Below are 12,739 nucleotides of genomic sequence, written 5' to 3' on the forward strand. Positions count from 1 at the left end.
CTAGGGCTAATAGACCTTTATAGGACCCTCGATCCCCAGAAAACAGAATACACATTCTTGTCAAGCCCACATGGAATCTTCTCCAGAATAGACCATGTATTAGGATACAAATCTAACCTATATAAGTCCACAAGTGTAAGGATCATTAGAAGACCCTAAGATCACTATGCAACAGAGGTCAAAATTGACTACAAAAAGAAGCAATGGAGAAAAACTAATACCTGGAGATTAAATAACATTCTGCTCAACAACAGCTGGATCAAAGAGCAAATCAAGGAAGAAATAAAAAGATTCCTTGAGACAAATGATAATGAAGAGACAACCTGTCAAAATCTGTGGGACACAGCAAAAGCAGTAATTAGGGGGAAACTCATAGCAATACAGGCCTATGTCAAGAAACAGGAAAATGACAAAACCAACAGTTTAAAGGATCACCTCAAGGAATTGGAACAACAGCAGCAAAGAAATCCAACCACAACCAGAAGGCAAGAAATAATAAAAACCAGAGCAGAAATAAACAACATAGAAACTAAGAAAACAATACAAAAAAATCAATGAGACCAAGAGTTGATTTTTTGAAAAAAATAAACAAGATAGACAAACCACTGGCAAAACTCACCAAAAAAAAAAAAAAAAAAAGAGGGAAAACACCCAAATCAGTAGGATCATTAATGAAAGGGGAGAGGTTACAACAGAACCCCAAGAAATACAATATATCATGAGATCATATTATGAACAACTATACTCAATTAGACTAGAGAACCCAGTAGAAATTGAAGGATTCCTGAAAAAAATACCATCTTCCAAGACTGGATAAGGAAGACCTAGAAAGCCTAAACAGACCAATCACTTCAGAGGAAATTGAAGATGTAATTAAGAAACTCCCTAAGAACAAAAGTCCAGGTCCAGATGGATTTATAGGCAAATTCTATCGAAAATTCCAAGAAGACTTACTACTACTTTTCCACAGGCTCTTCCAAACCATCGAAGAAACAGGAATCCTCCCCAACTCCTTTTATGAGGCTAATATCACACTCATTCCCAAAGATGGCAAAGACACTACCAAGAAAGAAAACTACAGACCAATCTCACTAATGAACATAGATGCAAAGATTCTAAACAAAATTTTAGCAAACCAAATCCAGCATTTTATTAAAAATATCATACATCATGACCAAGTGGGTTTCATCCCAGGAATGCAAGGTTGGTTCAACATATGCAAATCAATCAACATCATACATCACATCAACAACAAAAAAGACAAAAACCACATGATCATATCAGTCGATGCAGAGAAGGCATCTGACAAAATCCAACACCCATTCATGTTGAAAATACTAAGTAAAATAGGGTTAGAGGGAACCTTCCTCAAGATAGTTACAGCTATCTACGAAAAGCCCACAGCGAACATTATCCTTAATGCCGAGAAACTAGAAGCATTTCCACTAAACTCAGGAACTAGGCAAGGCTGTCCACTCTCTCCACTCTTATTCAATATAATCTTAGAAGTCCTAGTAATAGCAATCGACAAGAGATAGGAATCAAAGGAATCCAAATTGGGAAAGAGGATCTCAAACTATCTCATTTTGCAGATGATATGATGATATACATCGAAAACCCTAAAGAGACCACAGTAAAACTCCTAAAAACAATTAACCAATACAGCAAAGTGGCTGGCTACAAAGTCAATACACAAAAGACAGTAGTGTTTCTCTACACAAATAATGAAGTTGAGGAGAGAGAGATCAAAAATACAACTCCATTTATAATAGTATAAAAAAATATAAGGTACTTAGGAATCAACCTTACAAGGGAAGTAAGTGAAGGACCTATAACAGGGAAACTTCAAAACACTCCAGAAAGAAATTGAAGAGGATCTAAGGAAATGGAAGAACATCCCATGCTCATGGGTAGGTAGAATCAACATAGTCAAAATCAATATCCTACCAAAACTACTATATAGATTCAATGCAATCCCAATCCAAATTCAGACATCATTCTTTAAAGAATTAGAACAATCAATCATAAAATTCATCTGGAACCACAAAAGACCCAGGATAGCCAAACACATACTAAAAAACAAGAAGCTGGGTAGCATCTAGCTACCTAACCTGAAGCTATACTATGAAGCCATAGTGATCAAAACAGCTTGGTACAGGTACAAGGACAGAGCCTCAGACCAGTGGGTTAGGACAGAATTTCCAGACACAAACCCTCAGATATACAGTTAACTAATATTTGACAGAAGAGCTAAGAACTTGAAATGGTACAAAGTCTTTTCAACAAATGGTGTTAGTACAACTGAAAAATGACATGTAAGAAATTCAAAATTGACCCATACCTCACTCCTTATACAAAAATCAACTCAAAAAGGATCAAAGACCTCGAAATTAGACCCGAATCTATAAAATTTATCGAGAATAAAATAGGTACAATACTCAAAGACCTATGTATCAAAAAGATCTTCAAGGATGGAGCACCAGGCAAGAGCTTTGGCGTCAAACATAAACAAATGGGACTACATCAAGCTGAAAAGCTTCTGCATGGCAAAAGAAACCCTACATAACACAAGAAGATAGTTAACTGATTGGGAAAAAATCTTTTCACTCAACATATCAGATAAAGGGCTGATATCCAGAATATACAAAACACTCAGAAAACTGAGCCCCCCAAAACCAAATAAAGGCATAAAAAATGGGAAGATGAAATGAATAGACACTTCTCGGAGGAAGACCGAAAGATGGCCAACAAATACATGAAAACATGCTCACCTTCACTCATCATTAGAGAAATCCAAATCAAGACAACAATGAGGTACCACCTTACACCAGTGAGAATGGCTCACATCAAAAATAATGGGAACAGCTTCTTTTGGCAGGGATGTGGTATGAAAGGCACTCTCATCCACTGCTGGTGGGAATGCCCCCTATTCCAACCCCTATGGAGAACAGTCTGGAGAGTGCTCAAGGAACTCAGAATTGAGCTGCCATTTGACCCAGCAATTGCTCTCCTAGGTATCTACCCCCAAGTCGGAAGGACATTCATCCCAAAGTATGTGTGCACCCCACTATTTATTGCAGCACTCAGTATAATAGCCAAGTCTTGGAACCAACCTCGACGTCCAACAACAGACGAGTGGATCATTAAGATGTGGTATCTATACACAATGGAATACTACATGGCAGTCAGAAATGATCCAATCATGGACTTTGCAGCAACGTTGATGGACATAGAACATATTATGTTAAACAAAGTAAGTCAGAAAACGAAAGATAAATACAGAATGATAGCATTATTCTGAAGCACCCAGAACATGCACCTTATATATAACTAATATTCAACAATCAAATAACAGGGTTTACAGGGTAGAAACTCCAAACACTGTTGTTGTTTTATTTATTTGGGTGGCCGGGAGTAAGTCTTAGGGGGCCATAAATGACTGTGTTTAGAGACCTGGGGATCAAACCAGGACTGCAGCCACAAAAGCCACATGCAAGTGTCTTGCGTTCTGTATCTCTCCCTCCAGTTCTTAAATTCAAGTTTAAACAAAATCTATTCTGATGATTGATTTGACACTGATCTTTGAAGAAGGTTAGTGTTGAAAAACTTAATGAGCAAAATCAGTTATTTCTCTCAGAAGAATCTCTAAATTTTAAAAACTAAGTGACATGTTTTTTTCTCGTTTCCTAAGCCAAAATCTAGGAAATTATGGTAACAAAGGTTCTGCTCAGTCTCTGTTGTCAGAATTGGGCCTCTGCACTAAGAAATCTTGATTTTTGTAGGAGACCTGGGCTATAGCCTAAGGTAGGGTTTTCCTTAATGTTCTCAAGGTACGTTCTGCCCAGTCACAGTGTCAAAGTCAGTTTTCTCTAGTTAGCGCTCTTATTTTTCATAGTTCAAAGAATGATACATCTTCTGATTTCCACCTAGTGTTAGGTGATGCGATAGGACCTCCTGGTCTTAGGTTAAGTTGTCATTTCCTCGCTGTCCTCGTTGTCATATTAACACTGGCACAAGTATATCTCCCAACGGAGCTTAGTTCCTGGTGTTGTTGCAGGAGGTTGTTTCAGTTCTACGTCTGGGATCTGGGATTTGAGAATGAACTAACACTGTCTAATCTCGTGGAGACTGAGTTGTATCCACATGATATATGTCCAGGATGGGAGGCACCCTTGTATAAAAAGTGTGAGTTCTTATCTTTAGAAGATAAGATCTTGTGTCTGAGTCCATGATTTCCCCTTATTTACTGAGCCTATACAAAAATATATGGTGTCCTTTTGTATCGCTGGTGCTATTCCGGGTAAGGATGACAGGCTACACACACAGTATCTGTGGTATAGTCTGAGCTTTTGACCCAGGCAAGACGTTTTCTTAGATTTTGTATAAAGCAGCACCAAAACTGGAGCACATGATACAAAAAACGGAACACACCAACAACTCTAGCCTTGTTCTAGGACCTGCGCAAATACCAAGATTGCTTGCTACAGTGGCCTTATTTTCTCATCTACAACCTGACACCACAAAAAAAAAAAAAAAAAGAAACTTTCTTTGACTTACATGTATTATTATTATATTAATTATATTATATGTTATGTTATGTCACTATATTATGTTATATTAGTTTACCTTATTAGGTTAATCAATTTTATCCTTTAAATGAATTCTTACTTAAAAAAAAAAAAAAAAAAAAACAACTTTAGTTTGCCCTGAAGAAAAAAAAATAAATAAAAGATAAAATAAGGCCTCCCAATTCTTACCACAGGCTATGTTCTTTACACTGGCTGTATAGAAAGAGGAGGTACAGTAAAGGCACCCCATATACACCTCAACACAGGCCCTTTGCCGGGTATGTATTGTGAATTGGGGGACAAAAAAAAAAAAAAACAAAAAAAAAAAACAAAAACCTGGGATATGGCAATGAGAAGTTATGGAGCCAGTGGTTGTTCCCATGACAATATGCTTCAAGAGTGGAGAAACCCTGAATCTCTTAGGCCACGGGAATTTCCTTCCTTCCCCAATACTTACTGTGCCTATACAAAAAAAAAAAAAAAATGATGGGGTAACACCAAGCCTTGCCACTGCACCACTTTTTCTGGTTTTGTTTTGCTTTATTTTTTGTTTATTTTTTGATATTATCTCACTTCTCTTTTTTCTTCCACTTTTTTCTTTTTCACTTTTGTGGATATCATTCGGTGATTTTTTTTTCTTTCTATTTTAGTAGTTGATACTTTTCCTTAACCTTTTTATCTCCAACAGAATAGCATAACTTGAATCATAAAATGAAGGGGGAAAAGAATGATACCAGGACCAATCAAATGAACACGTAGTATAAATAAAAAATGACCAGACTGGAACACCAAACAGAATAGATACCCAACCTATAACAAGCTGTAAGGTGGAGACCAGTTACACTAGGATTCTGGGGGGTAAAGGAGGGATATGTGGAAGACAAGCTGGGAACAGGAGTGGAGGGAGGACAAAATTGGTGGTGGGAAAGCCCTTTATTCATTATCACTATGTACTGTAAATAATTCTGTGTAATGAACTTCAGTCACAATAAAAAAATAAAAAACTGAATGACAGAAGTACAGATAGGCAAAAGTAACAGTCTGTGAAAATACACACAGTGAGATGATCCACATTCATTTATTATGATCTAGCGATATTACCACATACCTACTACTGGATTCATGCTTCAAGGTAGAAAGATACTGACTTAAGGAAATTCCTGACTAGTGATGTTTATACACACCTAAGCAATGATCCCCATGTATGCAATCATGAAACAGTAATAAATAAACTAAGTTAATTATTACTTGACAGGAAAGCTTTTGGTAAGCAGTAACAAAAACTGTAACACAGACCTCACCTTTTCCCAATTCCAGCTGCTTGTTCCTCAATGAATACAATTTGGGAGAGTGGAATGGCCATGCAGCACTCCTAGGAGAAAATAGACAGAAAACTCACTGAAGAATTATTAGATTCCATCAGGAATTATTTTATATCATGCACTAAGAGTGCCATATAACTATAAGGTACATAATAAAAAATATCATAGTAACTCTGTACATCAGTAAGATAAACATTAATTCTATTATAACCATGTTAAACTAAGCTATAAGTTGAAAATAATAATGATCACATGAAGAATAAAAAATAAGAATTTGGGGGCTGGAGAGATAGCACAGCGGCGTTTGCCTTGCAAGCAGCCAATCCAGAACCTAAGGTGGTTGGTTCAAATCCTGGTGTCCCATATGGCTGGTCCCCTGTGCCTGCCAGGAGCTATTTCTGAGCAGATAGCCAGGAGTAACCCTTGAGCACTGCTGGATATGCCCCCCACACACACACAAAAAAAATAAAATAAAAATTTTATTCTAGTAATTTAACATAAAGAAAAAAACAAAATAAAAATGAGTTGCATTGGGGCCCGAGTGGTGGCACTAGAGGTAAGGCGTCTGCATTGCAATTGATAGCCTAGGCCAGACCAAGGTTCCATCCTCTGGAGTCCCATATGGTCCCCCGAGCCAGGAGCATTTCTGAGTACATAGCCAGGAGTAACCCCTGAGCATCAAACAAGTGTGGCCCAAAAAAAAACAAAAAACAAACCAAAAAAAAAAAAGAGTTGCATTTTGCTGCATGGAAGAATTGAAGCAGTTTAAAAGCAATTGTAACTACTTTATTTTTTAATATTAGCTAATCTGGCCCTCAGTAATGTGTAGTTATTTTAAAAGAAGCAAACAACATTAACAATTTTAAGGCATGCATTGTTAATATGGGAAATATTGTCATTAAGGCAGTAAAAGATCTTGCAATGTTTAGTGGCCTTTCAAAGGATCAAAGCATTGGGCTGCACAAATAGTCCAGGTCTGTGGCCTATCCCTGGCACCTCAAATGTCCTGAATACCATGGGACGAACTCCTGGGCATGGCCCACAAAACAACGAAGGTTCATAGCTCATATATAGGATGAATTTTTTATGGGTGTGGAGATAAGCAATTAGGAAAAATAATCGAGAGCTTATTTAACTAATAACAGTTTCAAGTAAAAGCTGTTTGAAATAGACACCAGAGTTACACATAACTTGCTTTCTCTTTAGAGGGACGAAGCAAGAGGGTTTCTCCTCTTGCCATGAGTTAGAGGTGGCTCTTTGGAGAAGGCATTGTCTAGGGACATTAAAGTCTTTTTTAAGGAGTCCTGAGGATGGATTAGACACGGAATAGATCCACGGAATATTCGGGTATGGGGTAGGATCTGGGTGGTGGTGTTAAAAACAGGAAATCACCATCTTTTCATCGTTTTCTCATATAAACACTTCTGTATGTTTGTAATGACTAAATAGACAACCCTCTAACTCCTCTCTGCACTCCACTCAGAGATCACATTGGACAATCTCGACATTCTGTAAAGGAAAATTTATTAGATCCATTAATATTTTCTCAGAAAGAAAATAAGGAAAGATTCAGTGGCTTAAAAATTAGAGCATCTCACATGGTTTTTCTGATCTCTCCATATTAGCCGGTGTGTACTAAGAAGAAGGGTTCCAGCATCAAATTTGATCTAGAAAAACAAGGTCATCATAAAACATCAATTAATACGTGATTCAATGTGGACCAGATGTTTTTTTTTCTCAAGAAATACACAACAGTAAATTTATGATAAAAACTACCATTTCATAATTAGGTTTGCTCACAAATCAAAGAGAAACAATGTTATATTCTTCAAAGTCAGATTATTTCTCGTTTTGGGGTCACACTAGACAGTACTCAGGGTTTACTCTTAGCTCTACACTCAGGGGTCACTCCGGGAGGGCTCAGTGCTAGGGATCAAACCTGACTCTGCCACATGTAAGACAAACACCTTACCTGCTTGTGATTATGAGCATCAGTACTTGATGGGTTTAAAAAGGGAGGGGATGAAGTATAGTATATTCTTCACACATATGGAAAAAGCAAGATTCAGGTCCTTGTATGCATAGTATGTTACAAATTTAAATGTAAAACAACACTGTATTTTAATTATATAGATATTGATGTGTGAAACATCTACACAATTCTCCAGAATGTGAGACTTTTCTCTAACTTACTTAGAAGACAGAAGGATCTTACTGAAATTCAAGCATAGGGATGTGAACTTAAACCTAAGCCAGAGGACATTCCATTGCTGTCAATTAACAATGTGAAAATGTACAATGTTGTTGCTCTAAGTGAAGAAATTGTGTAATAGTTCCCTTCGGGGATTATGAGTTAAACCTGATAGGCAAGTTTAGGCTAGAATGCTTTCCTTACTCATACGGAGAATAAACTTTAACTGCTTGAAGTGGATCTAACTTAAGGCACTTGCTAAATAAACTCTTAGCCTATTTTTAAAACAACATTTTGCTAAAAAAAAAATTAGAAAAACACATTGTAGAAAATACAGAAAAATCTTACAACAAAAATGAAGTCATTCATAAGCATATCAGTTCATGTAGGTGTATAAGTGCATATGCTATAGATATATGCATATTTTAGATAAAATGAGACCATAATACTTATAGTTGTATAGCTTTCACTGTGCATGCCGATTTCACATCTTCATGCCGATAGGGACATGCTTTGACTTAATCAACCAAGCCATATGGTGGACATTCATATTGCTTCCATTTTTTTCCTTCTATTTAATATATATATGAAACCAAGCTAAGATGAGCATTTTCCTTTGTTCTATTTTTATGCAACTCTTATTTCCCCAAAGGCAAATTCCTAAAAGTGTAGTAGTCAGCTGAAAGAAAGTAAAACATTTCTAAATGGGGCCGGGCGGTGGCGCTGGAGGTAAGGTGCCTGCCTTGCCTGCGCTAGCCTAGGACGGACCGCGGTTCGATCCCCTGGCGTCCCATATGGTCCCCCAAGCCAGGAGCAACTTCTGAGCGCATAGCCAGGAGTAACCCCTGAGCGTCACCGGGTGTGACCCAAAAACCAAAAAAAAAAAAAAAAAAAAAAAAAAAAACATTTCTAAATAACCTGGTATATGTTGCCATCTTGCTCCTTTACACATGCCTGGCCTTCCTGCATTATTTCTTTAATTAGCTAAGCCACAGAAGCTTCTGTAAATTGAAACAAATGGCCTGTCTGTCTATACTGCTTATGAAAACAAAACACTATCTGGTCATAATAGGGCCCTGAGAACTCTGTATAAGCAAACAAGAAACATATTAAGAGGAAGTGCTTAGGGCCCAGAGAGATAGCACAGCTGCGTTTGCCTTGCAAGCAGCCAATCCAGGACCAAAGGTGGTTGGTTCGAATCCTGGTGTCCCATATGGTTTCCCGTGCCTGCCAGGAGCTATTTCTGAGCAGACAGCCAGGAGTAACCCCTGGGCACCGCCGGGTGTGGCCCAAAAACCAAAAAAAAAAAAAAAAAAAAAGGAAGTGCTTAGGTAGAAAGAAAGAGCAGAGGCCAGAGCTCCACTAGACTGTGACCCCCATCAGGTCACTCTGTTCTCACCTATCCAAAGATGGTCCCAGAGTCCCCATCTTTGGGGGCACTATCAAATACTGGCAGTGTGCTGAAGAATTAGAGCAGAGCACACAAAGAAAAGGCCTATTCTGATTCCTTTAGAGATTTAAGTCCTGCCACTCCTGAACAGAACACAACCCAGAGGCTCATAGCCAAGTCCTTGCTCTCTTGACCATTTTCTAATCAGTAAATATCTATGGGACCACTGAGAGGATTAAGACTGCCTAAAGCTCCAGGCACATATAAAGAGCTTTAATTACTCAGGTTTAGTGATTTGCTTTGGTTTTTATTTGAATTTGGGGCCACACCTGACTGTGCTCAGGGCTTACTCCTGGTTCTGTTATCAGGAATCACTTTTGAGTTCTGTGATCAGGATCATTCTTAGTTCTGTGATTAGGTATCATGCCAGCCCTGGCTCTCGAAACTATACAGGGAGCTGGGGATCGAACCTAATTTAGACAGTGCAAGGAAAGTGCCTCAGCCTCTGTAATCTCATTTAGGTCCTGGCTTTTAGCTAAAATAAATAAATAAAGTACTAGTGCATACAATGAGGAAGAGGATAAAAGATCTTTTGAGGAACAGAAGACTGAGTAATGAATGGACATTTCTATCCACTAGGAGTGGGAGCCCAACTAACGTTTTAACCATCAACGGATCTCAATCAAGTTTTTCCTATTTTCTTAAGCCTCTGCCATTTCTTTCGCTGTCAGCTAAAACAAACAGTAAAATGTGTCCAAGTAGAGCATGCAAACTTCACATTGATTTTTCAGACACTGGTATTATGGTATTATGGTTCTGATATTTTCACCATCCATATTGAATACATCACAGTTGTGTTATGAGTTGGCCACGTTGTACCTGGTGTGCATGTTGGAATGACATTTAGGACCACAAAGAGCAGTGACTTCCGGCAGGGAGTGACTTTGGAGACGACTTTAAGACCCAATCTAGGACTTGGTTCATAAATCTCTTTCAGAGGGGAAACAGGAGATAAGATTTATCATGCACGACCTGGGTTAGATCTCAGACATCGCAGAGAGTCCCCTGGGCTCTGCCTAGAAGTGATCCCTAAACTCAGCCAAGAAGTAAACCCAGAGCACCGCTACTTCCAAAACTCGGGTGGAAGCCTCAGGCTGGTGTAAGTGCCAACCTTGGGAGAGGCAAGCTATACATATGCATATATACACACATATATACAAATAAATATGCATACACATGTACAAACACGAGAAGTTTGGTGCACAATAGAGGGGGAGGAAGGAGAGGAAGTTAGCTACAACAGGCCCGGCACACTAGGATCCCTCTGGCTCCAAAGGTCCCACAAGCAGAAGATCCCCGCAAAGGAGGACCCTGGGACTCATAGCCAAGTGCTCCCCCGGCCCACGGTTTGCAAGTGGCGATCAGGGTCACCGGGAAGCCGAGACACAGAGGCCAGCCAAAGGGGCGCGCCACGGGCGAGCAGGCGGGGCGGGGCGGGGCGGGGCGGGGCAGGACGCGGAGGCGCGGTGGGCGGCGCCTCGCACGACCTCCGGGAAGCGAGTCCGGGTGGGAGGGCCGGGGTCTCGGGCCTGGCCGGCCGGGCCAGCGTTGCAACCCGCGAGGCCGAAGCGCGAGGCCTGGCAGCCGGCCGGTCCCTGTGCCAGTCCCAGTCCCCGTCCCCGACCCCGTCCCCTCGGGCCGCGCGCACCTTCCCCAGCCGGGCCCCAAGGGGCGGGCGGGCGGGCGGGCGCCCTACCTTGTCCTCGCCGTCGTAGACGCGCACCCCCCGCTGCTGGATCACGAGGGTCTCGTTGATCTCCAGGAGGCCGCTGGTCCACACGAACCGGTCCATGGCCGCCTCGCCTCCTCGCCTCCGCCGCTCGCCAGAGCCACCGCTCCAGCTCGGGAACCGAGCGTCGGCCTGCGGCGCCTCCTAGCGGCCGGCGGGGCGGAGCGGAGCGAGCGAGCCATCAGGACGAGCGCAGCTTCGGGTTCGGCGGGCAGGTCAGGCCTGGCGCGCCCTCCGGTGGTTGGTCCTCCAGTGACCCCCTCAGGTGATGTGTCCCAATCGGCCTCTACTTCTTCTTCGGTTTGATGGGCCACACCCGCTGATGCTCTGGGCTTCTGCGCTCTGCGCTCAGAGCCTGGGAGATCATAAGGACGCCAGGGATCGAACCCAGGTCCGTCCTGGGTCAGCCACATGCAAAGCCGACAGACAGACGCCTTACGCCCTGTACCATCGCTCCAAGCCCCTGCAAATGTTCTTTTATCCATGCAATTAGAAATGAAGAACTCAGAATTTATCAGATATAAATAAAATCTTTTCAATTTCCAAATAAACAATCTTCAAACCATTTCAAAATAAATAGGTATTGGGTTTTCTTGATACATTTGGTTTTTTTTTTTTTTTTTGGTTTTGTTTTATTTACTTTTTGGTTTTTGGGCCACAGCCGGTGATACTCAGGGGTTACTCAGAAATCGCCCCTGGCTTTGGGGGACCATATGGGACGCCAGGGGACTGAACCACGGTCCATCCTAGGTTAGTGTGTGCAAGGCAGATGCCTTACCACTTGCACCACCGCTTTGGCCCCTAGCCTCTACTTCTTGTACGTTATCCTTGCATATTTTATACATTTTTATTTTATGTCACTTTATGCATATTTTCATTGTTCATTAAGGGTTGCAAATAACTCTCCCTTCCATTGATTATCTAAGGCCAGAATTGTTAATGTGCAGCTGTCATCAATATGAAGTACGATCCGGTGCCCCTCTTTTTTTTCCCATTAAGATTATTGTGGGCAAGGGCCAGTACAGCAGACAGGGATTTTACCTTGCATGTGGCTGAACCTGGTTCAATCCCTGGTACCCCATATAGTTCACCAAGCCTGACAACAGTGATCCCCTGAGCACAGAGCCAGGAGTAAGCTTTGAGCCACCGAATGTGCTCCCCTCTTCCAGGGGAAAAAACCAGTTATTTCGAGCAAAGAGGCCATTATGGGGATTAAGGCATTTACTTTGCACAGGGCTTGCCAGGGTCCTCTGAGCCCTGCCAGGGTTGATCCCAGAAAACAGAGCTGTATGCCCTGAACACAGCCAGTGTATACAGAGGTGAAGGCTCTTTTCTTGTATACAGTTTGACACCGGTTCAGTCCCTGACACCACATATGTTGCCTCGGGTACTGCCAGGAGTGGCCCCTGAGCACTACTGGGTGTGGCCCAAAGAATGAAGGAGAGAATCAAAAAATCTTGAAGTCAGAACTTTGTTCTT

General features: G+C 41.1%; 1 protein-coding gene and 1 non-coding gene across 2 annotated transcripts in view; one reads left to right on the plus strand and one right to left on the minus strand.

Annotated features, from left to right (window-relative positions):
• Positions 1-11,331, minus strand: part of VPS36 (vacuolar protein sorting 36 homolog) — a 35,076-nt gene extending 23,745 nt beyond the window's left edge. Inside the window, exons 1-3 of the mRNA XM_049778809.1 lie at positions 11,228-11,331; positions 7,489-7,557; positions 5,870-5,940 (exon numbers count right to left, since the gene is read on the minus strand). Coding sequence (XP_049634766.1) covers positions 5,870-5,940; positions 7,489-7,557; positions 11,228-11,323 — 236 coding nt within the window. The 5' untranslated portion in view covers positions 11,324-11,331. The remainder of the gene's footprint in view (positions 1-5,869; positions 5,941-7,488; positions 7,558-11,227) is intronic.
• Positions 4,741-4,873, plus strand: LOC126016593 (small nucleolar RNA SNORA51). The gene has a single exon (XR_007498384.1). It is a non-coding gene; the product is annotated as a small nucleolar RNA SNORA51 (small nucleolar RNA).
• Positions 11,332-12,739: the final 1,408 nt, after the last annotated feature.

This window comes from Suncus etruscus, chromosome 8 (genome assembly GCF_024139225.1).
Source record: "Suncus etruscus isolate mSunEtr1 chromosome 8, mSunEtr1.pri.cur, whole genome shotgun sequence".
Lineage (NCBI taxonomy): Eukaryota > Metazoa > Chordata > Mammalia > Eulipotyphla > Soricidae > Suncus > Suncus etruscus.